The 23,669-nt window shown below is 42.8% G+C and overlaps 9 protein-coding genes across 9 annotated transcripts; 3 read left to right on the top strand and 6 right to left on the bottom strand.

Moving 5' to 3' along the window:
- Window positions 1-1,409: 1,409 nt before the first annotated feature.
- On the bottom strand, window positions 1,410-2,819 carry Bfra_005435 (putative 1-acyl-sn-glycerol-3-phosphate acyltransferase 2 protein; the record flags this gene model as incomplete). The annotated part of the gene is made up of 4 exons (XM_037335819.1): window positions 1,410-1,791; window positions 1,840-2,279; window positions 2,331-2,574; window positions 2,626-2,819. The coding sequence occupies 4 exons, from the start codon at window positions 2,817-2,819 to the stop codon at window positions 1,410-1,412; spliced, it is 1,260 nt and encodes a 419-aa protein (XP_037192914.1).
- A 1,132-nt stretch (window positions 2,820-3,951) lies between these two features.
- Window positions 3,952-5,333, top strand: Bfra_005434 (putative poly atp nad kinase protein; the record flags this gene model as incomplete). The annotated part of the gene is made up of 3 exons (XM_037335818.1): window positions 3,952-4,075; window positions 4,134-4,248; window positions 4,325-5,333. The coding sequence occupies 3 exons, from the start codon at window positions 3,952-3,954 to the stop codon at window positions 5,331-5,333; spliced, it is 1,248 nt and encodes a 415-aa protein (XP_037192913.1).
- A 1,604-nt stretch (window positions 5,334-6,937) lies between these two features.
- Bfra_005433 (uncharacterized protein) lies at window positions 6,938-7,571 on the top strand (the record flags this gene model as incomplete). The annotated part of the gene is made up of 3 exons (XM_037335817.1): window positions 6,938-7,128; window positions 7,217-7,385; window positions 7,467-7,571. 3 exons carry the CDS (start codon window positions 6,938-6,940, stop codon window positions 7,569-7,571), a joined length of 465 nt encoding a protein of 154 aa, XP_037192912.1.
- A 605-nt stretch (window positions 7,572-8,176) lies between these two features.
- On the bottom strand, window positions 8,177-9,994 carry Bfra_005432 (putative mfs transporter protein; the record flags this gene model as incomplete). Its single annotated transcript, XM_037335816.1, has 4 exons — window positions 8,177-8,487; window positions 8,649-8,830; window positions 9,280-9,598; window positions 9,658-9,994. The coding sequence occupies 4 exons, from the start codon at window positions 9,992-9,994 to the stop codon at window positions 8,177-8,179; spliced, it is 1,149 nt and encodes a 382-aa protein (XP_037192911.1).
- A 910-nt stretch (window positions 9,995-10,904) lies between these two features.
- Bfra_005431 (uncharacterized protein) lies at window positions 10,905-11,559 on the bottom strand (the record flags this gene model as incomplete). Its single annotated transcript, XM_037335815.1, has 2 exons — window positions 10,905-11,176; window positions 11,214-11,559. 2 exons carry the CDS (start codon window positions 11,557-11,559, stop codon window positions 10,905-10,907), a joined length of 618 nt encoding a protein of 205 aa, XP_037192910.1.
- Window positions 11,560-11,743: 184 nt separating this feature from the next.
- Window positions 11,744-12,058, bottom strand: Bfra_005430 (uncharacterized protein; the record flags this gene model as incomplete). The annotated part of the gene is made up of 2 exons (XM_037335814.1): window positions 11,744-11,815; window positions 11,870-12,058. 2 exons carry the CDS (start codon window positions 12,056-12,058, stop codon window positions 11,744-11,746), a joined length of 261 nt encoding a protein of 86 aa, XP_037192909.1.
- Window positions 12,059-13,039: 981 nt separating this feature from the next.
- Window positions 13,040-15,012, bottom strand: Bfra_005429 (putative mfs multidrug transporter protein; the record flags this gene model as incomplete). Its single annotated transcript, XM_037335813.1, has 6 exons — window positions 13,040-13,321; window positions 13,373-14,009; window positions 14,218-14,508; window positions 14,567-14,640; window positions 14,664-14,715; window positions 14,741-15,012. 6 exons carry the CDS (start codon window positions 15,010-15,012, stop codon window positions 13,040-13,042), a joined length of 1,608 nt encoding a protein of 535 aa, XP_037192908.1.
- A 2,083-nt stretch (window positions 15,013-17,095) lies between these two features.
- Bfra_005428 (putative short-chain dehydrogenase protein) lies at window positions 17,096-18,326 on the top strand (the record flags this gene model as incomplete). Its single annotated transcript, XM_037335812.1, has 5 exons — window positions 17,096-17,638; window positions 17,689-17,815; window positions 17,872-17,955; window positions 18,015-18,095; window positions 18,190-18,326. 5 exons carry the CDS (start codon window positions 17,096-17,098, stop codon window positions 18,324-18,326), a joined length of 972 nt encoding a protein of 323 aa, XP_037192907.1.
- A 1,466-nt stretch (window positions 18,327-19,792) lies between these two features.
- On the bottom strand, window positions 19,793-20,893 carry Bfra_005427 (putative protein stb3 protein; the record flags this gene model as incomplete). The annotated part of the gene is made up of 1 exon (XM_037335811.1): window positions 19,793-20,893. One exon carries the CDS (start codon window positions 20,891-20,893, stop codon window positions 19,793-19,795), a length of 1,101 nt encoding a protein of 366 aa, XP_037192906.1.
- Between the last annotated feature and the right edge of the window lie 2,776 nt (window positions 20,894-23,669).

Here is a 23,669-nt window from a genome sequence, read left to right as displayed (position 1 = left end):
AATATTTATTATTTATATATCACCTATACTATTATCATTTAAACTATTATCATCTACACTATTATCATCTACCTATACTATCACTAATCTATAACTCAATAAAAAACTAATTATTCAATTCAGACTTCTAGATATACAGACATTCAGACACTAACTAAATAAAACTTTACTTCAATAGGTATATTAATATTAGTATTAGCATCAGTATTAATATTAATATTAGTATTAGCTATTTAATCTTTTGAGATTTTAAGATCTTCTACTGATATATATATAAACATATAAACATATACTAGTATATCAATATACTCATATAATCTCCTCTCTCACCCCCTCATATTTTCCAACTCAAGTAATAAGTAGTCAAACCGAAACGAAACAAACAAACAAAAAACAAACAACAAACAAACAGAAGAAAAGAATCACCCAGCGGAGAGAAAAACGAGAAAAGGATGAAAATCAATAAATGGCATCTTACATATAATATACAATATAATATACATACCCACCTACTAGATGAACACCAACTCAAATCGCTAGACTCAATAGGTAGGTACCCGCCCACCCGCCACCCAGTTATCATTACCCGATGGGAAAGTACGTGGGTGTGCAAAGAATTGAGTAATAAGTAGTTGAGCATAGATTGGAGTGAATGGGATATAGGAGTCCATAGCACACTAGTAAACGAATACTAGTGGATATATATTCCCATCTATACCTATCCATACCCACCTATATCTACCTATCCTTATACCCATCTACCCAAATAACTAAGGATGTCCGATCAAATAATTAACCGAGTAAGAAAGAAATGGAGAACAAAGAGAGAAAAGTACATGTAAACCCGGAACTGCCTAGGTATGGATGTAATAGTACTATGCAAAGTATCGAGTATGAAGTATGAAACTACCTACTTGGTAGTATCCACAACATACATACCTAACAAATCACAAGATCTCGACTCTCACAGATAGATCAGCAAGAGTATAGTACAAGACTACCAAATCCAATACAAAACAGTCCAAGAGAATCTTTCCACGAGTATACCCATCAGATCACATCACATCAAATCGATCTCAAGAAATATATTCTCACTATTTATAAGCCTATGAATAATTCGTCCATTCGTCCATTCCTTCCCCCTTTTCTATTCACAACCTAACCTAACCTGACCTACTAATCCATCCATCCATCCATCTGGGTATTTCGCATAAAAGTAGAGATGAGAATATCTGATATGAAAAATGCCTATCCCACCCACCCCGACCTTAAAAAACACCACGCACTCCATGAGTCATTAATAATCCATGCTATGCTGTCCATCCATATACATTCATACCTTTAGCCATACCCTCAAATCCTATGTAGACCAAAATTTCCTACCTCTAAATTCCAGGTACACACAAACTTCATCTCCTCGTGCTACCATATAAGACTACATTCCAAACCTTGGCAAGTAAATTGGCGATTAATCCTGTAGTTGCCAAAACAATAAAGATGTTAAAAACTTCCCACCAATGTTTTGGTCTAACTTCCGTCTCAATGAATTCTTCCACGGTCCCCTTTTCTGAAGTCACGTTGGCAGGAAATCGACCAGTAGTCATGTATTGCTCCATCAAAGCATCCTTTTCGTACCATCTCTCTCGCAACCATACTTCGAATTTTTCAGCATCATCCAGAGGTATATCGGCAATTTTGAATCGGCGCCAAAAGAGATTTACTGATTTTGGTGGCCGCCCCTCGATATATGAAGAGGTCAAAGTAAAGTAATCCTGACCAAACTTTCCTCTCCTAGAAATCATTAGAATAAACCAGCTATTTCGAAGAATGGATACTTACGGAACGCCTTCATAGGCCATTGTACAATCATATACATAATCCACTGTCTTTCTGAGTTCATTTAAACAGAAAAAGGAACCAGTACTTCTTGGAAGAAGAGTATGCTCCATATCCTTAACGCCTATTTTTGCCGCCCATTTTGCACTCGCCTCTCTTCGATTATCACTTGCATTCGTACCCTCGGGGAACAATAGAAGCCACATAGGATCGAGTTCCGAAGCTCCCGGGCGCTTCTCTTGAAGTTGTTTGAATCGATGGGCCATTACTGGTCGATCTTTTTCCATCTTTCTTGACATGAAAATAAAATTGAAGAACTGCATTCCCCATCCAATAATCGGAACCCATTTTAAAGAGTCTTTTGCAATAATATAGATATAACCATGTGTTTGAGGTTGGTTGGTATAAGCCACCCACCAGAGATAGAGCCAGTCTGTGTAGAGCTGTGAAACGTTTAGTACCATGCGCTTGACGCATTCCAAGCTTGTACATACCTGATGATTCGCAATCATAATCAATCTTTCTGGGAAATCGCATTCTGCTCTTCCATCCGCAGTTTTCCGCAATTGTCCTGCTACTGAAGCATCACCACTTATTCTAACCACTGTTGGACTCCACCATTGTGTCATCGTCGTTATTAAAAGTCCAAATGATTGTTTCGTAAGTGCCATCCATGAATAATATACATCTCGATTTATCCAATACAAAGGTACGCCGATAAGTTGTGTAGCTTGGATCCTTGTGTAGGTTTAGCAAAGTAAAAGTCGGATCTCATCCAGCATAACTTACGTAGAACAGCAAGCCCAGAAATAAGTCGCAAAACTTAACAGTCTGCCGATTTGTGCGACCGATCCATGCCTAACTTCACCAGACGGATGATCCCCTTCTTCCAAAGCCTTTTCCTTCGTTCCTCCTCCAAAATCCGGTACAGGCGCCGGCATGGTTGGAGCCTTGTTCCTTTGCTTTAGGTTCTGGTCGGCCATGATTATTTGATGATTGAAAGCACCAAATTTTTCCGCTGGATATGTTGATCGAGAAGGAAGGTAAGCTCTGAGGTTTAAATATGCACAGTGAGGCTCTCTTGAGAAAGGATATGACTAGGCAGATTTGTCGTGTGCTCGGGAAGGCGGGAAGGCTAGAGGGTTGGAAGGCTATTTCGTACTACTGGCAGCTATGGTAGTTTGCTTTGGTGGGGTGGATTAGGTAGGTACTGGTTGGATCTTGCCGGAAGCTTTACGAGCAAAAGAAAAAGGAAAAGAAAAGAAGTATATGTGAAGATTGATCTGAAGTGAATATTAAATTATCTCATTCAATCCTTCATTTTTGCGGGATTTTTGATTATATATTAATTATATATTATATTATATATTATATATCAGAGATGTGTATTTGTGTGGTTGTCGAGTTGTGAGGGGAGGGATCAACATATGTACCTCGTACCCGACGAAGTAAATAAATAGCATGTGAGTGATGTTTGGAGTGAAGTGAGTGAAGAGTGAAGTAAGCTATGGTAAGAAGATAAAAGCTTTACGTAGACACTCTCGCACCCAGGTAGAGCCTTGCTCGGATCGTATGCACAGACCATATCGTGGTTTTTCGAGTGCTGAAGTGAAGCTTGATAAGAAAGATACGGACGGGTATGACTACTAGGTACACACTGGCTTCGAATCACCATCGTGAGAATTGTCATCCAAACCGTGGGAAAATATATTTCCCAAACAACCAAAATTCACATGAGAGTCTTCTTCCGATGAGGGTGACTAGATAGCTATCCATCTATCCATCCATCGATCCATCCATCCATCCATCCACCCATCTATTCATGAATAAAGCTCCATCACGCTCAAGTCATTGTGCTCTTGTTATCAATCAATTGCTTGACACAAAGCTAGAACTTCATCGGCATCAAACCCTTGGCCAAATCAGTCGATATCCAACAAACTCTCGACATCTCCACCAATAATGTCAATTGTACCCCTCGCGTGCTAGTCACTTCTTTACTCTATCGACCATTCAGGAGAAGCTTCATAGACGGCTTGTGTAAGGTCATCTCGGCACTTGGGTCAGTCTGTACAACGAACTCATTGGCATCTCTTACCGCTTTTCAATGTCAACATGTTTCCGAGGATTTTGCCCAGATTTCGCTCCGTACAACTGAGATCTTTTAGCAACACAACACCAAGATCGGAAATCTTAGATATAAAAAGTTTGCCGGATAGAATAGTTCCTCGATATCATCGTAAGCTCCCAAATGCGTCTTTGTACCTTGATACAAATATTCACGTGGAAATTAATAGGTTCACAAGAGAGTGATCTCCTTTCTTTACAATGGCCCTCACCACCTCGAAATCTTCTCATCATAAAAAAGGATCGTTCCCCGACCGTGGCTGAGGCTCTCCTTGAATATGTAAAGTTCGTAAAACATATTTCCATCTACTATCTAAACTCTCAGCTGACTGGGTACCAGACATATACACTCAAATTACAGCAACACATCTCTCATATTCGAGCAAAAGGTGGCCGAGAGTATACACAATTCTTTGACATTTCCAATATACAGTACTGATCATCCATCTCTCTTCCCATCTAAAGTTGATATGGTAACAACACTTGGGGGAGATGGAACAATTTTACATGCCTCTTCTCTTTTCAGCACAACTCGTCATGTTCCTCCAATTCTTTCCTTTAGCATGGGTACTCTAGGCTTCTTGGGAGAATGGAAGTTTGCTGAATATAAACGAGCCTTTCGAGAAGTCTACATGTCGGGCGCTGCTGCTGGGTCTCACCTCTTTCAAGATGAGATGCATCCTCACATCCAAACACCTACTTCAGATAAGATTGACGATATGTCTGGCTGGTCAAATATGAGAGGCAAGTCCATGGGACCAACCAGGAGCTCGAAAGTACTTCTCAGAAATAGATTGAAGGTAGAGGTCTTTGACGCTGATGGAAAAAGTGCTCACGAGAGTGCAGAAGGCGATGTGCATGCCATGAATGAAGTTATTATTCATCGGGGGAAAGAAGCACATTTAGCCATTATTGAAGTTTTTGTCAATAATCAATTTTTGACTGAGGCTGTTGCAGATGGTATGATCATTTCCACACCAACAGGAAGTACGGCATATAGTCTGAGTTCTGGTGGCAGTATTATTCACCCCCTCGTCAGCAGCCTCCTTTTGACACCGATCTGTCCAAGAAGTCTTTCATTTAGACCTCTTGTGGTACCTGCAAATACACCAATCAAACTTCGACTGAGTGATAAGAATAGAGGAAGGGAATTGGAAGTTAGTATTGATGGACAGAGACGAAGTATTGGAGTTGGCGTCGGCATGGAAGTGAGAGTCCAAGGCGAGGAAATGGTAAAAGGCAGCAGCGAGTGGGGTGGGGGCGTTCCTTGTGTTATGAGAGGGGCCAAAAGTGGCATGAAGGATGACGATGGTTGGGTTGGAGGCTTGAATGGGCTGCTGAAGTTTAACCATCCTTTTGGCGAAGAATAATGTCCGAGATCGATTGAATGGTGGGTATCAATTTTATCACCGAGGCTGGATCTATCAACTCCTCATTCGTAACATGATAATTGAAAGGTACGTTCCCGCAATCTATAATCTCATTCCAACAGACCTCACACTATGTAGGGTATCTTGAGCCATGTTGTCAGCAGCATGGATCAGGAACAATATTTGAGCCATATTTGGTTTCAAACAGCCTCAAAAAACCTGCTATTTTGTGAATGGACAATTTGTGTCGGCCAAACTCTCGAGACTAAGTCCATTGCAAATTCAAGTTCAGATGAGACGTATGTAATAAAGTTTTGAGTAATCTCTCCTCCAATTCTTTCACCAAATACAAAAGTTTGTACATTACGACACCAGTAATATATGAGTCACCACGGAACTTTAACAGATCTCATGGCTTTTCGATTCAATTCCCATCTTGGTACGATACATGTATCGTCGCAATAGAACTTTGAACCATCAGAAGACTCTCTACTTCAGGTATTATGGAATAACAGTCATTCAGCCGTCAATTTATTCGTTGGGAATGTAGTGGAACATAATCACAATGTTCGGCTGTGCCCCTCGGCACCTTCGGTTGATTCCTATTATTGCCGTGCTAGCAACGGCGATTGTGTAAGTGTACCGACGACTTCGTATCGTGACATATGCTCTTCACATCTCCAATTCTGACTTCGATCTCGGTTTTCACCGAAGTCTAGTATGTCGTTACATATCTATGTTCATAGTTATAGAACATCTCGAGCGCCCGAGTCACTTTGTCACATCAGCATTTTTGAATCTGCCACGTTGCTGGTGCATTTCAAGCACCCAACGTCTTTGTGAAATCTGATATTTCAAGTATACAGCACGTTAAAATTTCTCCTACTTGGGTAACGCATGTTATTCTATCAAGATCAAAGACGATCAAATTTGATGTCTCCGTGATACATGTCCAATTAATGAAACAGTGCAGATGATACGTCGATCTAATCACCGTCATATTCCTTAACATATCTTTCACGCTATTTACAAATTTGTCATACCTAACGGAGCAAATTGACGTTCAAGCTAGAAGGTAATTTAGGCAAGACTGGAACCGACCCTCACTGACTGGCGCAGTCTTGGTTTGTATGTCCAGAAGCCACCACCAATAAGGGAAACTTTCTGTGCAATTTTCATCATCTCAGTGTAGTATCACTTGATTTATCTCGTATTTTGATCTCTTGGATATACTTCTACATGCTCAATACGATTAACTTGACGGCCCCGAATCGAAGATCTGAAAGATCATCGACGATGAGGTATTTACTTGTCCGGAAGGTGGGAATTCCGGCCAAGAAATCATTTCTGGCTGAACTCGACAACATCGCAATATTGCTTAGTTTCTTCTCTTGGAGTATAGATGAGGCAGTTGTGGAATGATAAGGTGGTCGAGAGATAAGTATATAAGAAGAGGAAGGAGCGATTAGACATTCTTCCTTCATCACAACAACATCATCCAGTCTTCACTTAATAACTATCCCACTCAGCAAGCAACAACCACAAACTCAAATAATCCTTCAAACAAACCAAAAGTTTCCACCTACCAACGCCCATAAGTCACTATGCATTTCACGCAAGCTGCTTCTGCCATTTTGGCAACTCTTGCTTTCTCATCTACAGTCTTCGCTGGTGTCTTAAAGACAACTGATTCTTTCTGCTCCAGCTCCGCAGGCTGTGTTTGGCAAAACCCAGCTTCTTGGCCAGGTGTTTTTGAGTGCAGCTGCAACCTTGCTTCACCAGATGGAAAATCTGTGTATGGATTTTTACTTTTTTGACTCACTTGAATTCAAATCCGCATCAAAGCACTTCAAAGCAACAAAATAAACTAATACATTTATCAGACTTCTTCTCCAAGGCTACACCGACTGGAACTACGAAGGATTCGTCTACAACGGTTACTCCACTGTCGGTGTCTGCAACAATATGCCAGATCTCTTCAACAAGAATACCGAATCAATGAACATTAACGTTGACAACACACCCGCTTGCTGGCTCTACACCCAGAAGGATGTAAGACCATCCCTAGATTTTAATACCCATCGTCCATAATCTATCTGAAATCAAACCCAAATACTAACCAAGAGACAATAGTGTGTCGGCGACTATGCCGTCATCGACTCCAAGGGTATTGCAGAATTGCAAGGCTACTACGACAAAGGAGTCCAAAGCTGGATTTGCGATCCTTTGACTTCTTAAATTATTTTCTCGCTTTGTTTCCATCTGGCAATCACGATTATATACACGATACGGTATAGAAACGAATAGAAGTTTGCTAGAGCGTGATGGATGAGCATCGACTGGTATTTGAGCAATCGAGGGCCGCCGATAATGTGTTGGAATGATTGGAGTTTGATGGATGGGAACGAGAATGGGAGGATCTCTTTTGTATCTTTCTCTTCATTTTTCGAATTGATGTTTTTGGAGCGATGAGTGGGACGGATTGAGTTTTCTTTGGTTTGGAAGAATGGTGAGAGGTTTTGGAGATGATTTTAGGAGAGAACTTTCGAATACTTCTTCTCGGGGGAATCCAACATTCTCGCCTTTTATTTTAATCCTTTTTTATTTTAATTTTTTATCGCTAGGTATTGGTAGTTGGTTGGTGTTAGGTAGCGAGTTATAATATTTATTAAAGTTACTTCATCTCTTTAGGCTTTAGCTGCCGTGATTTGTCATTTGCTCCTTGCTCCTTGGTGCTTTTACTGCAATCTCTTCCTCATATATCTACTTCCTCCGACTAATCATCCAAGCAGTTGGAAATCCCTTCCATAACCTACAACAAACCTACCCATCAACCACTACACTCAAACAGTATACCTAAACTCCGGATGTCTGTGCCCCAACATCTCGGTATTCCCCTCCAACAGTCTCCCATCCCTTTCTCCCCGTTCCCGCTTCCCATTCTCCCACTTACAATACCCCATCGTGATACTCGTCACCACCAAGCACAAACCCAACATACCGAGATTGATGGCGTGGCCGGTGATGTAGCGCGGGGCGTCGGCGGCGATGTAGGTGAATGTTGCGATAAAGGCGGCGATGTTGGCGAGGCCGATTTGAAGACCGGAGGCCGAGGCCCGTACGTAGTGGGGGGAGGTATTGTTTGCTAGCCAGCCTGGGGATGGGAGGGGGGTTAGTTTGGAGTTGTGGTCCTAAAGTTCTTTTTTCATTTTTTTTTCATTTGGAATAGAGAGCGAAAGGAAGAGGGGGAGAAGGAGGGGCATAGAAGTCAAGATGAAAAGAAGAAAGAAGAAAGAAGAAAGAAAAAGTACACACCCATAACAACAGGCGGACACGCAAAACTTCCCGCGGCAACGAGAAATGTACCGCCGTATTGAACGTGAGGTCTTGAGGTTGCGATGAGCATTATATAACCGACGATTGCGATACTAGCGCAGATAAGCATCAAGAGTCCGCGACGCTTGAAGTGGTCTGAGAGGGAGGTGACCAGGATTACGCTGAGGAAGGCGGTCATGTTTGGGGGGACGGTTAGGAGGTTTGCTTAAGGGGGTCAGGGGTTAGCTCTTTTGAGAGTATTGGTAGGAGTGAAGATGAAATAAAGGGAGGTAGGGGGGTTACCATTTACCCTCGTATACCCCAACGCAGTGATGATAGTCGGTAAGAAGAGCGAAAACGAATAGATGGGCGTGATGACGGCAAAAAAATTCAAAGAAAGTAACCACGTATTCCAATTAAACACGGCGAGCTTCACCCAGTGCCAGTCAAATTTCTCATTATCTATATTGGCCACGGGCGACGCACCGCGGTAATCAAGTTTCATGCGATGGATTGCGAGATAGCGTTGCTCTTCTGTGAGGAATTTCGAGTGCGAAGGTGTATGCGGCAGGAAAAAATCGTCACAATGCCGAAGAGAAGCGTGATGCCGCCTTCGACGAAAAATATAAACGGCCATCCGTTATACCCCTTTGTTTTTATCTCCGAGAGGCCCGTAGCGAGGAGACCTCCAAAGGCACCGGAGAGAGGGGCAGCGCAGTAGAAGAGACCAATCCGTCGCATGAGCTGGTGACGACGATAGAACATGGCGAGGTAGATGATTATACCACCTAGGAGACCGCCTTCCATGAGACCGAGAAAAAATCGCGCGATGAGCAGGGATTTCCAGGTGGTGACAAAGCCGATGCAGAGACTTATGAGGCCCCAGCCTATGATTAGGGCGGGGAGGTAGTAGCCTGCGCCTATGCGCTTGACGAGCCAGTTTGAGGGGACTGGATTGCGGTTAGAGTGAGGCTTGAGTGATTAAGTGATAATTGGGAGATTGACATACTATCCACGCATATATACGGAACGTAGAAGATAGCCAGCGCGATGTTAAATTTTGTTCCCGTTAAGATCCCCAAATCGGCAGCTAATCCATCGATTTTCGCATTGCCAATGTTGGAGCGGTCGATGAAAGCCAAGAGCCATAGGCCGAATAGCCAAGGAACGATGTGGCGATCGAATTTCTTGGTAATGAGTTGGTCGAGTTCTTTTGAGATTTGGATTTCTTCATCTGGGGGAGTGGTGCTTGGGGCGTCGAGTTCGGCACTTCCTGGTTTTTCATCGAGGGTTTCTGAATTTGGGGAGGTAGAGATATTTTCTGGGGTTTCTGTACTTGTTGTCATGGTTTGATTGGGTATCAGGGGATTCTTGAATCATAGATGAGATTCGAAGAACAATTTGCAAAAAGAATGAGATACAGAAATTTCATCGGGGGAATAATCTAGATTTGCTTTAAGCTGTACATGTGTATTGTTGCACAGCAGATACATACATATTCAGCTACAACCTACGTTACGGATTCGGTGGCACCATATGTGTGTATGTATCGATCAACGGTGCGAAACCACATCTGGAGTCTCCGGCATTGCAAAGGCGGGGAAGGAAGGTGATGCGCGGGTTAACCGGGGGGCCATGTAAAAATGAAGCTGCAGGAGTTCGGCTCGTCCAATGAGGATTCGAGGTGGGAGTTGCAGGATAAGAAATATGTAACATACCTATTTGAGTAGTTATCTGTGCATGCTTTGGTTAGACAATGATGGCTACGAGTACGTGTGATGAGATAGAGTGTGAGACCTGTCTATAGAGCTTGAAACCTATTGAATGGTTGGAGGAAGATAGTGCACACGCCCCCCTCCCCTAGCGATGAATGAGTATTAATCATGTGATATCATTTGATAGATTGACTGAATTGATATCTAGTGGTCAATTAGGATCATTTATGAGCTGTTTGATATCCTGCTGTTCTACAAAAGACTCGCGAATTTGAATATGTATTGGAACGGTATATATATATATATATATTTTGCCATTAGCTTGTTTTAGGTAGTCCTTCACGATCTATAATTCAAGGACTTCAGTAGTTCGTCTCATCATTTTCCAAGCCTAGCAAGGTATGGTTGCACCGAGGGAAAAAGTGCCATCTCTACTGAGTTTTGAAATGCCTAAATCGCACTACTACCTACCATAGAACGAATCTATATGATCACGTTTTGGTCATGCCGGAAGGGTACGCTATCATCTACTACTCTATTATTAACAATCTTCTTCAGCATCTTCCAATGCCACAAACTTCCATGAAGCCCTTTGATCTCTGACTAACAGACCACGCAAAAGATGAGGACTGAGATAAGGTATTTGCAAGGGCCTGTGAAGTCTAAGTGAATAAATCTTCATGCATCCTCCAGGTATGCAACGACAACTGCGGTATTTCCCCCCAAGAATCTCCCGACTAAAGTCTACGAGACTTGCCATGATCGGAACAGAAACGGATCCGAGAACATCTGTTCTCCTCTTTGATTGTTTTTCTTCCAGCATATTTCATAAATTCAAGACCCCGCGAACTCTCCGTCCACCCAGATTCGATCTCGAGATTGCCGAGCCTTCTAACTCTGCCCAAGTCGCTATCTCTATCTTTCCCAAGCCAGTCTTGAGCTAGACAATTATAAATTCCCATGTATTCTGCAAAGTTTTGATCAAAACTCTTGTCCATTTCCTTGTCATAAGTATGCTCAGTGTGATGGAAACACCTGAACACAGTTGCCCGCAAGCTATACATCCAAGAGAGATCCTCCGAAGTGTTAACTCGATCCGTATTCGGAACACGAGATACCGTAGAAGCTTTCAAGATCCTCGTAACGAATATCATACTTCTCCCAGTCAGACAGCTTCCAATCTGCAAAGTCGACATCGATGTTATCATAGCGACACGCGATATTATGCTGGGCTATAATGTCTTTATCTGGCGAGCCTCTACCCTCTGTTTAAATCCATTTCCCTTCAGTATACTTCATCGTGCCAGTTTCGAAGAAGCCTCGACGTACGGTTAGGCTATGAGATACAATGGGTTCAAGTAATTCCATTCTTTCCCTGAGCTAGTCGTTTTCCCTCTCCATTGCCGTTGCGGTTTGAAACCCGGAGACCTCGCGCATGTTGTCCTCCAGTACCTATTATACGATTGATGTTAGATGTTAAAAGATGAAGCTAGAGAACTATCTTACTTTAAGCTCTGGCAGCACTTCTGCACGTCTGGTAGCAGCAAACCTCTCCTCGTCTGCTATGAATCTCTCTTCGTTGAAAGAACCCCTACTGACATCCTGCGATACCTTCCGATACTGTGTAGAAATGTTGAGGTACCTTTTGGCAATAGTCTTATTGATGCACTGTGACGTATAATTAGCCGATAGCATTTTACCGGGTATTTGTTCAGACTTGACTCATAGGAAAGACGAGGTCCAAACATTTTTTTCTCAAAAGAATTCTTCAAATTACCTCTTTGAAACTTCCTTCACCAAGCTCGAAGGGCCTTAGCTGTAATCACATCTGCTCTGCAAAGAAAGCTTCGAACTCAGTTTTCTCTTCATCTATGTCGCTGTCGGTTTCTACAATGGGAAGCCTGGATGACTCCATATTGTTGATAGTTGACGAGTCTTGAATTCTGAGATGAGTATTTGTATTTTGTGGCTAGAAGAATCGACAGTTCAAAAAAGAGGAATGAAACTTGTGATGTTGTTGACCTCGAGATTGAGAGATTGAGGGTGTAGATAAGATTAAGTGTACTGCGTACAAGACCAGAAAGGAGACTTGGAAGAAGAAGCACACCTCAGCCCGGAAGACAATTTGGTTGATTTTAGAAGTTAAAAGACTGGTTGCATCCTATAATCCCTCGTATTAGGAAGAATCATAAATAACTTGCCATGTATCTCAAGATGGGATTTGATAGATAGAATTTTATTCACCACTCGGAATCTGTCAGCTTTGTCTGCCTGGCTATCGAGAATAGCCTTGTATAATAAGTATTGCTACTCTATCAACTTTGACTAATTGTATAGGTGGCGTTCTTCTATTTTCCGTTTCATTTCAAGGTTGAAAATATAAGAATTGAGTAACGAATAAGACAAGAAAACGCCAAATGCTGCTCTTGCCGTAGTACAATGGTGCTACATTTTTCTTCCGCTTGTACTGATAGTAATCGGAAGCATTGTATCCAAGACTGTGAAATGAAAGGGTATTTGAAGCATTATTCAGAGAAAGGTCTAGTCGAAGGGCTCCAACACAACTGTGGTTTTACATGAGTAATTAGTTCTATTTAATGAAATAAAGTGATCTATTATATGCACCAACTAATACATCTTCTCTGCGTTTTTGAACGCATGCTTTTGTCTAAAATCTCAACAAACTTGCCTTCCTAATACATCTAGTGCCTGAGGATTCGGATCAGTATCCAAACTAAACTTTGCGAATTTTCCCTTCTCTCTCAAGGTCTTCCCGTACTTCATAAAAACATAAGGGCTAATGAGCCATAAAGTTGCAACGCCAGCTAGTATCGAGCCGGCAACATTTGAACCCAAGCCATTATACATTCGGTCAGCAAACAAAGGAAATATACCAGAGAGAAGGGCTCGGAGAGTTGAATATGCGGCGAAGGCGGAAGATGCGTAGACAGTATATGTCTGTATGTGTCAGTCAGGACTGAGGGGAAGAGTAAGAGTAGGGTAACTTACATCAGCTAGGTAATTTCCAAGTGCATACTCAATTTCATTCGATGCAAATCCAGCACCTGCTAATCCTATCATCGGTACCACCCAGTCAATGCCATGGACTAAAGGTGGAGTTGTCCAAGCCATAAGCCAAAGGCCAGCTGCCAATGCTGGTGCTCCGGTAGCAAAGCCGATTATTTTGTCTTCTGGTTCTAGTTCTTTCGTTTCTGCACGCTTCTTGAGATGAAAAGATTCTACCAACCTGACCGGAATACCAAAAATCATTCCTATAGCATATGCAATGAATGCTAACGAGTATGAAGTCTGGCTAAATCCGTATGGTTTGAAGACGATATCCAAAGACTCGGTGAAAAGAAACAGGAGAGAAAATGCTATAGCAGATAAGGTTGCCATTGTGAGGATGATGGGCTCCTGAAAGAATATTTTGGCTGGCTGAATGATGGCACTCTGACAAAAGGTACGAAAATCAGGGACATGATCATCTGCTGTTTGTGTGCGGAGTTTCAGTGTTCCTGCGCATGATTGTATAGCGATAAGATGATTCCCAAGGAGTTTACTTGGGCGAGTTTCGGAGATGCCTAGGAGAAGGACAACAAGTATGCAGGCAGAAACAATAGAGCCAATGTGATACACCCATCGCCTTTATTTAGTCTTGAGTTAGCTTTGGGGTTCGTTGTCGAGAAATTACAGGTGCGTAATTTGGATCAACTCACCAACCAAGTACGCTAGTGACGTAGGTTCCATATATTGGTCTATTCTATTAGTTAGTCGAGATTTTTCAAAACTACTTCCCCTCAGCCGTTCTTTATTCTAAGAGAGATTCGAGACTTTTGTCCGAGTTCACTTACCCTAGAGCAGCACCTAGTCCCGCAGATAGTACCCATGCATAGATTGCATGGCCTTGGGTCGCAGGTTCCCACATATCTTCCAGACTGCCCACATTAATAGTTGAAGGTATCGATATCGTCGCACCCATGATAAAGCGGCCAATGTATACTCCTGCAATGGAGGGTACAAGTCCTGTAATCATGCAACTAAGCGGTAGCAAAAGAGCTGCAAATAGGAGTATCGGTTTTCTTCCGAAAGCTTCTGAATATGGTGGAAAGATAATGCTTCCCAAAGCTCCACCGATCCCGTACCTATACAAACAGATGAGCAAGAACATTGTGAAAACCAATAATCAGTGTGTACACTTACATGAGAGAAAAGGCAATGAGTGACTGGTTCTGTGAAATGCCATATTCTGTTGCTGCTCGTGTCGCTGCGACTAACTTTTGAAATTGTCAGTACACACCGTGAAAAAAAAGATTTTGGGGAAACAAACACCCCCGGATTCTAGCAAAGCACTTTATTGCAACGAGTTAATCTTACAGTGTTTCTAATTGACAATGGGGAATTACACACCCAAATGTATCAAGCAAGAAAATGCAAGCTGTATTCGCCAGTTTGCGTTTCAAAGGCCAATTTCGAGGATGATTTTGATTTTTTGGAAGCCAATCGATAATGTTATCGTCTGATAATTGGAGACCCAAATCATCGAGTCTTTGAAGTATGTTTGAAATTGAATCCGCTCCTATAGGCAATGATGCCTCACTGAGGTCTGAAGTAGCCAAGGGCTCTGTCGGCTTTTCATTATCTATCATGATGGATTTCTTTATCGAACAAATTTCTCAAGATATGCCAAGTCGCCAACGAACGTGCAATCATAATGATAGCTGTTGAACTTCTTGGAAGTCTTGGTAGATATGGTGTATACAGCACTGACCTAACAGGAAAGATGTATTGACGGAATACCACTAGTAAGACAACGTCATTTAAGGAGAATCTAGTGCCGTCGATCATAACATCTAGCATACACCGCCACTCTTCTGTATCGTGCAAATGATACTTGAGCAGGAGAGCTCACCTTCGAGGGAGAGATACAGAATTCTTGAACACTGTTTTGACATGGTCATGAACACTCTCCGTTTGACGCGCGTGCCAATCTCATACCGATATGCCGGCTCTCCTTGAACGGTGTTCTCCAATAAAAGTGGCGTAAGATTGACGAAAACCCCATAATGACACAGACAAGACTAACAGTTTCAACTGCTTGGACATCTTTACTGACTCCAGACACCTACAAAAACGGACTAAATTGCCGCACTAAAGCACGGCATTGTCAATGCCGGATCTGCTCACTAGAACGGACTCAATGCATCATAAGGTTCGGTCTTTGTAGATGAATAACTTATCGATTACCGACTGGTTTGATGTGTAAATAGGTATATGAAATCTTAGCAAATGGGCGAATGGATCCGTATCAATTTTGTAATGTGATCCATACGAAACAAAACAAAAGAAGTGTGGCCTGAACTATACTAAGATTGCGGATGCATAAAATACTGCGAGTCATACAATGTCTCGTCCTATCCAAGGCATCTGCAATACTACACCACTTCAGCTCGAACTATATGCCCCAATAGCTATACTCAACAACCATCCGCGAGAAACAATATATGGAAAGGTTCCTCAAAGCTTTTCGGTGATAGAGTTGCCTGAAACAGAAATGTACTTCATTTGTTGAAATATTGGGAACTGCTGGAACTCACAAACTTGTTCATTTAGAAGAAGCACAAATCGCAGCAAGGTGACCTTCCCAAAGAACCTAGGAAGACATGGCGATTGGACTCATATTAAGGCTAGAAAACCTATAGATCATCGATGTCGATCTGTGCAATGAATTCAGTCATACACCTGAATGCCGTGCGAATGAAAAAGATGTTGACGAAACAAGATTGGCGATACTAGAGACGCCATGAGTCCTAGTATCAATACCATATATGAGGCATTTTGTCCATGGCTTCACATGAAACCCCGGAAATCCATTGGCCTCTCTTCCGAAAAGGGCATGGACGTCTGGGTGCGAATGTAATCAGAGTATATATAGAAAGCTCAATCTTGATTCCATACTACACTTCTTGCGAACCGTCCATAACACGTTTTGCGATGAAGAATATTTCGGATGGCGTAATGGACGATGACTTCCTCAGAGGACCTCGGGATGTGGAGGTGGAGGTGGAGTTGAGGTGGACCGCGGAGGTAATCTTCGTCTCACCGCTTCCATGATTTACACGGGCAGAATATTTGCAAAGGTGGGGATCGCGGGGATGACCTTGTCGGCCTTTTGCTATTAAACAACCGACTCTACCTGACCTGAGTACCTCTACAACCTTTCTTCTCTTCTGATCTTGTCGTCCCTCCTTTCCTGGCTGACAATACGGAGATGCTACCCGACCTCCAATGTCAGCTTACCATTCATCTCAGCCAAAGAACGAAGACGTTCGGATTTTGGAGTGCACTCATTTGCTACCTCCTAAATCCGTTTCTATCATTCTCTTGGCTGCCCCAGTTACCTGACATTGGCCAGGGTATAAAATGTCTCCATTCAAACGTTTGCATCTCATTTGATGACGAGGATCAGCAAATACTTCTTTTGTAAGTGAAAAACCAGGTATGTAAATGAAATCGAAGCCATATTCAATTGTTCACCGTCGATATGCTGCAATCATGCAGATGCCAAGAATGGGTTATCGCTCGCTACAAGTATTACGAGTATATGATGATGGTGATTTCTTTCGTGCTATGATAAGTCTATCATTGCTTTCCAGTTATCGTTTTTGTTTGCGCATGATTGAATATCTGATTGATACACTATCACGATCTATTGACTACAGTCTTTCAACAATGTCCGCCTTCTCCCGCTCTAGCACTGGCATCTCCGTGGTCCAGCATTTCTCCTCTCTCATAACCGGCAAGATAATCGTCATAACAGGTCCTTCAGCCAATAGTATCGGCGCCGAGACCGCCATCTCACTTGCTCATGCCTCTCCTTCTATCATTCTTCTAGCTGGACGTTCAGAAGCCAAGATTTCTCCTGTTATCAAAGAAATTCATACTCTCAATCCCTCCATCACAACCCATTTTGTACCCCTCGATCTCGCTTCTCAGACATCAATAAGAAAAGCCGCTTCTTTGATCAATAGCCTGGTTGAAAAAATCGATATTCTGATCAACAATGCAGGTGTAATGGCTGTACCGACTTACCAAACGACTGAAGATGGAATTGAATTACAATTCGGTTGTAATCATATCGGTCATTTTCTTCTTACCAATCTAATTTTGGAGAAACTTTTGAAGGCAGGGAGGGAAGGGCGAGCGAGGATTGTGAATGTTAGTAGTACTGGGTATGAGCTCGGGGGTGTTCAATTTGATGATTGGAATTTCAACGTATGGATGTTTCCCAAATCCAACTGTCCATATATTAATCACACGAGTAGGAAGGAAAAGACTACGATCCTTGGCAAGCATATGCACAATCTAAAACGGCGAATGTTTTGTTCTCTAGTACTTTGGCCGCAAGACTAAAGGATAGAAATATACAATCTTTTGCACTTCAGCCCGGATGTAAGTTTTTCGAAATCCCATTCGAAAGGACCATCAAATATTAACGAAAGTCCCAGACGTACCTACAAGCAATCTCCAAGCTCATGTTACTTCGGAAATGTGGAGCAATGTCTTGCAACAAATTTCCGAATCTTCGGGTGGTACATAACCCCCCAGGCACCAGCCACATGCATTGCATATCAAACTGACACCCCTCCAGGCCAAGAATTCGAGCCTCCAAAAACACTCCAAGAAGGATGTTCTACCACCTTAGTCGCAGCTTTAGATCCATCTATTTCAGGTACCCTCCCCATCCCCTCTCCTTTCCAAATCTCCTCCCCCTCTCCGCAACTTCACAAACCACAGCATGCATGTAGCCACTAACCCCTCCCCAGAATCATCCGGCGGATTCCTCCAAGACTGCATCATCAGACCCGTACCCCAAGATCACGCAGTAGGCGTAGGCAACCAAGTTCGATTATGGGATTTGAGCGAGAGGTTAGTGGGACAGCAATTTGACATCTTTATATAAAAGGTATAATGATTCTTGTTCGAGGGGCAATTATCACCAATGTGTATTATTACAGCTCGATCTTAGCAGCTCGCAATGGGAGAAATGCTCATCTTGTACTTGTAGTAGGCATCTGGAATAAAACAGTTAGGCGGTATCGAATAAACTCTTCAATCTAGAGCTTGATCGGGACAATCGTTGAAAGCTCCTATCCCACCCCCAAACGGGGGAACAAGACTCAGCAACCCACACACCATACATAAATCATAACCGCAATCCATACACAACCCTCACCACTCAACCCTCTCAACCTCTCAATCCTCTCAAGCTAATAACTCTCACCACCACAATAAACACAGAAACAAATAGAGTAGAGCATCCTCATCTCCCATCTTCCATCTCCATCACTCAATAAAAGGGGGAAAAGAAAAGAAAGAAAGAGAGAAGCGAGATCCCATCCTATCCCATCCCATCCCATCCCATCCCATCCCATCCAATTCACTAAATCTTTCCAGCCTAAAACCTAAGCCCATTTATACACTTAAAATTAATTCACGGATTGGTGAATTCGAGAATAGCCCATATCAATAGCGTAGATACATGTATTAAAATAGGCACCAAGGGATGAGATGAACGAGCATAAGAACCTATTCCTGTACCTGCTCAAATCATGAATGCGTGCGCAGACTTGACAAGCATAGGCAGCTTCATCCACAGCCCCTTCACCTGAAATTCATGCACATGGCAAATAATACTCATACCATATCACATTGCAGTATAGAAGAGTAAATCACAATCAAGCATCGTGCGAAATAAACTCGTCCATTAAACTCTGATCTCGAGACTGCAATTAAGCGCTCAAAAGTAAATTCCTAAACTGGACCGTCATTTCCATCTCCCCCCTAAAATCACCTTCCTCCATTCCCCGTCAAGCATCTTATGAATTTCTCCTCCCAGAATGATGCGTCCAGTCATCTCTCGCTCTAACTCATATCGCGTCGCCAAGGGTAAATTAAAAATAGTTATGTGTAAAAGTTCAAAAGGTGAAGAAAACCAATTTTATATTGATTTGAGTGAAGATTTTTCTCCCATCCGTCAATGTCGATACGATTTGGGGGTATGAATGTTGAATAATATGTCGTAATCGTCGTACTTAAAAAAGCAAAGTCTCCAGTAAAGTAAGTGGAGTAATTGTTGAATATAAAAAGGATGTATGTGCAAGTAAAGCTTGTGTAGAGGCAGAGATACCGAGCGCACGAGGATTAGCACAGGCTCAAGGTCATCGTCCGTTATCCCACAAAAAGTATCAAAAACGCCATGCTCCCGTACTCGCTGATGCGAGGGGGCATATCCCATTTCCCATTTCGGTTTCCCATCAGATCGTCAATTCGCGTGTTGAAAAATAAATAATTCGATCAATGCTCGCCGGCAATAGGTTCACGCTAATTCCCGCCATATGCAACCATCCCAAAACTCCATGCTGAAATTTATACAGAACCAAGTCGTAAAAGTGCTTCAATGGCTTCTCGTTCTTGAGAATCTGCAGAAGCCATGTTCAAAGCTGTGAAACCGCTAGGGGTGTGAGTTCGTGCGGGTGCTGGAAGGGAATGACCAACAACAGAACGCAACCCGCCCCTATATACATGAGAATTGAAAACTTGTGGAAGTGGCCCAGAAGTGAAGGGACCAGATGCTGAATAAGAAGCTGCTCGCAATGCTGCAGCTCCAACAGCTGCCCAGTCCTCTTCGTCCGTTACATCATTTGGGTCATCCTCCATCATTACGTCGTCTCCAACCTCAGACGAGGAAGAGCCCGACTCATCGCCATCCAAAGACATTTTGTCGGCCTCATCAGGCATCGAGACATCATCTCCGTGGGAGAAAAATGCCGAATCCCCCGCCCAACTTGACCCTGGTTCGTTCAGACGTGTTCGCGTAAATGACCAGCCTTGGTTGTTGGCGATTGGCATCCCAATCGGATAGGTATCTGGTAAACTCGGTGGTGGTGAATTTCCAAAAGCTCGACCCATTCTTGCCGGATGCCCCTTTAGTCTCGCGTCCCATCGGCCCCAACCCACTTTCTCGAACAACACATTTCCTTTTACACCGCCAGCCTCACCGCCATTGCCACGTCCCTCCAAAGCGCCCACAACAAGTCTTCTAGCTTTCGCGGGAGGAATTCCAGAAAAGCCGGGGACTGAAGTAGTGAGATAACCCATGATGTGCCGGATAGCAAGTGGGCCATGATCCAACAGAATTTCAGGAAGGTGGTGTTTAGCCAATAGACTAGGGGTAATAGCACCAGTGGTATCCAGTCCTGGCGATCCGATATCCGACGTTCCTTCATTTCCACTTCCGTCTTGTAAGTCTAGGTCGGATTCAACATGCTCCAAGTTGAGTTGGGGCAATGGCGAACGAGTACCAAAAGATTTGGTAACATGCGGAGGTAGGTTGGGAGAAATAGAGTTCGGAGGAGTAGGAAGAGGGTGGCCATTGGTAGCAGGAACACTTCGAGCCGCTACAGCAGTTAAGCTGTCTCGGCCGAACGATGTTGGAATCTTGCGAGCAGATGAAGCTATTGAAGCCATTTTTGTTGTTGGATCAGTTGATTTCTTTCTCTATAAGTGCGCGACACAAGATTAGTATTTATATTCTGGGAAAGACATGTTGGGTTGGCATGGGGGTGACTCAGAAGAATCCAACACCAACACCTTGATGGGCTGACTCACTTCGATTTGCGATAGAAAGGTTGCAAGCGAATTGAATAATTTGGTGATTTAATTCGAAGCAACTATTGATCGTGTATTGAAGAAGCAAACGGAACGGACGGGAACCTTATCGTCGAAAAGGGTGAAGTTGTTGAGAAGATGTAAGAGTGAGTCAGGGAATGGTGGGCGTCGACAGATAAGTGAGCTATTTGGATCGGGTCCGGAAATGGAAGCAAGCAACTGCAAGTGGAAGTGGAAGTGGAAGCGGAAGTGAAGTTTATAAAGGAAGAGCGAACCAACTCGGTTGCGATTAGAGAGACTGAGAGGTCAATTTGAGATAAAAGTAAAATCGAGGAGGCGACGATGTATTTGAAGAAAGTAGAGGAGATCAATAAAGTTTATATGGGAAGATAGAATTAATGTATATTTTGGAGTCGTTTCTTATTCTTATTCTTATTACTTGGAGCTTTGGTCTTCGTCTCCCTTGGTTGCTTGTTGCGCACCGTGTTGCGCACCTTTCTGGTGTTTACTCAGTACAGAGTAATGTAATTACTACCCAGTAGGCACATGAGGATGATCAAGTGGAATAGACCGGGTCGATTGAGACAGGGTATACCCAGTTAGAGTTTAGCGTGCCCACACTAGCACTTTAGCATCCCACTAGTATCCCAGATGCAAGACCAAGAACTTCCAAATCTAGGCGTGGCAGCAACTAGGGAGTCCCCTGTGTGCGAAGAATTCAAGAGTTATGCAATCTTTTTATGTATCCAATCATAAATCAAGGAGCGAAGTATGCAAGGCCTCGTGATTTGTGATTTGTTAATATCCATCATCTGGTATTGACTTATTTCATGAGTGTCTCGAAAATCCCTAGACGTCTCTGCCGTGTACATCATACTCGTTGCATCCATAGCACAGTCACTGGTGCGTGTTGGATATATGAGAAAGTTCACTGGTGCTAGGTAGTAGTAGTAGTGATAGTAGTAGTAGCATCTCCAACGACCACTTTTACAACAACCTACTATTCGTCCTATAGATAGGTAGTAATCAAAGAAATGACGCTCCGCTGGCTCTCTGAGGGCCACTGCCGTGGAGGCAGACTAGATAATTAAGATAGAAGATTGATATCGAGCGTAGCGAGCTATGGGGGGTTGGGGGCTCGCTCCCATGAAAGGCGAGCAATTAATGCCTACTCTTAGCATTTTGTCATTTTGCCTCTGACTATACGAGTGTCAGAACGCAGTAGTATATTACTAACGTTGAAAACCGGATTTATGTTGATTTGTATTTATATTGAATTCCCTCAAAATAACCTGCTCAAGTAAGACCAAGCGTAGGTAGGTAGCTATGTAATACTAAGGTCATACCAGTATCTTCTCATGCATATGGTTGGGCTCACCTGAGCAAGTAAGAACACCTTAGAGAATAATTTACGACTTCGTACATCTCATCTACCTCATCTCATCCATATGAGCAGGTAACTAGGATTTTCTGCCAACCTTACACTGACTGTACTTTCGCTTCGACTCTTTGCTGAGTCTTCCTGTGGCGCATTAAGAAACCAGGTATCTAGCCAGCCACATACTGATAAATGAAATCTCACATTATCAACATCATACAGTGTTTACAGTAGTAATAATAATAACATTTGGTAATAACTCAACATAAAGGATTCCTTAATTTACAACTTTCCATATCAATGTGTGGTATCAAAAACTAGGTTATCTGGTATCTAAACCCTAGCTGTCATGTCCATTGCCCTCGTCTAAAGCCCTATTGCCCCCCTCTCCAAGTGATCGACGGACTTTAACAAGTGTCCGTCCGTACATACCACGCAGTCATTCTTCCACGCACACACTAGAATATTTGAATAAATCCATTTCAAACCTAACTTTCCTAGTCGATAAGGGAGACGGCAGCTTATTGCCTCGGATAAATTGCCTCAAAAGATCGACTTTTAAGGGACCATCCGATCATTCCATACCAAGCGTGAGGACTGCGTATGCCTTAGTTAGTGTCCTGTGAAAGCACAACCTAGAGAGAAGAACCATTCACGTTTCTTTCAAGTTCATCTTCATTGGATTCTGCGTCAACACCAGTACCTGATCAGCGGACACTCTGTAACCATTAGTATAAACACTAAATCCTACGCGTATTCATTGTAAACTCAAATTGTTGCTTTGGTAGTCATGACTTATAAGATCGTAGTTGATGACTCCCCCACTTTTTACTCGAGTACGCAGAGTACTAAAAGATTTACTATTTCGTGTGGTAAAAAACCACCACTACCATCCCCCACGTTCCACAAATCATGTCTTGATAAGTTGATAACGATTTCTTGACTACTATGTTAGATTCCGTGAACTTTACCCGGACGAGCCAGACGAGAATTGCGAAACCGGCGAAACTTCAATTGTTTTCAAGGTTGGGATTTCTACATTCACATATCCGGAAGATTTAATGCAACTTTCATACATCTATCCTCAGCCACTGGAATGCTATCGTGCTTCTCCAAGGAAGAGGTTGGTGAGAGATGTACGCGATCCGGGGAAGTACGGGTAGCGAAGTGGCACGCACAATCTTTTAAATATTGAGCTTACCGAAAATCGGACTTTTGGAAGGAAAGAACAACAAAGCGATTTGTTGTATGCTTGGG

Source organism: Botrytis fragariae (genome assembly GCF_013461495.1).
Source record: "Botrytis fragariae strain BVB16 chromosome Unknown tig00000054, whole genome shotgun sequence".
Taxonomy (NCBI): domain Eukaryota; kingdom Fungi; phylum Ascomycota; class Leotiomycetes; order Helotiales; family Sclerotiniaceae; genus Botrytis; species Botrytis fragariae.
Note: the sequence above shows the minus strand (reverse complement) of the source record. Positions and strands in the feature narration are given on the sequence as shown.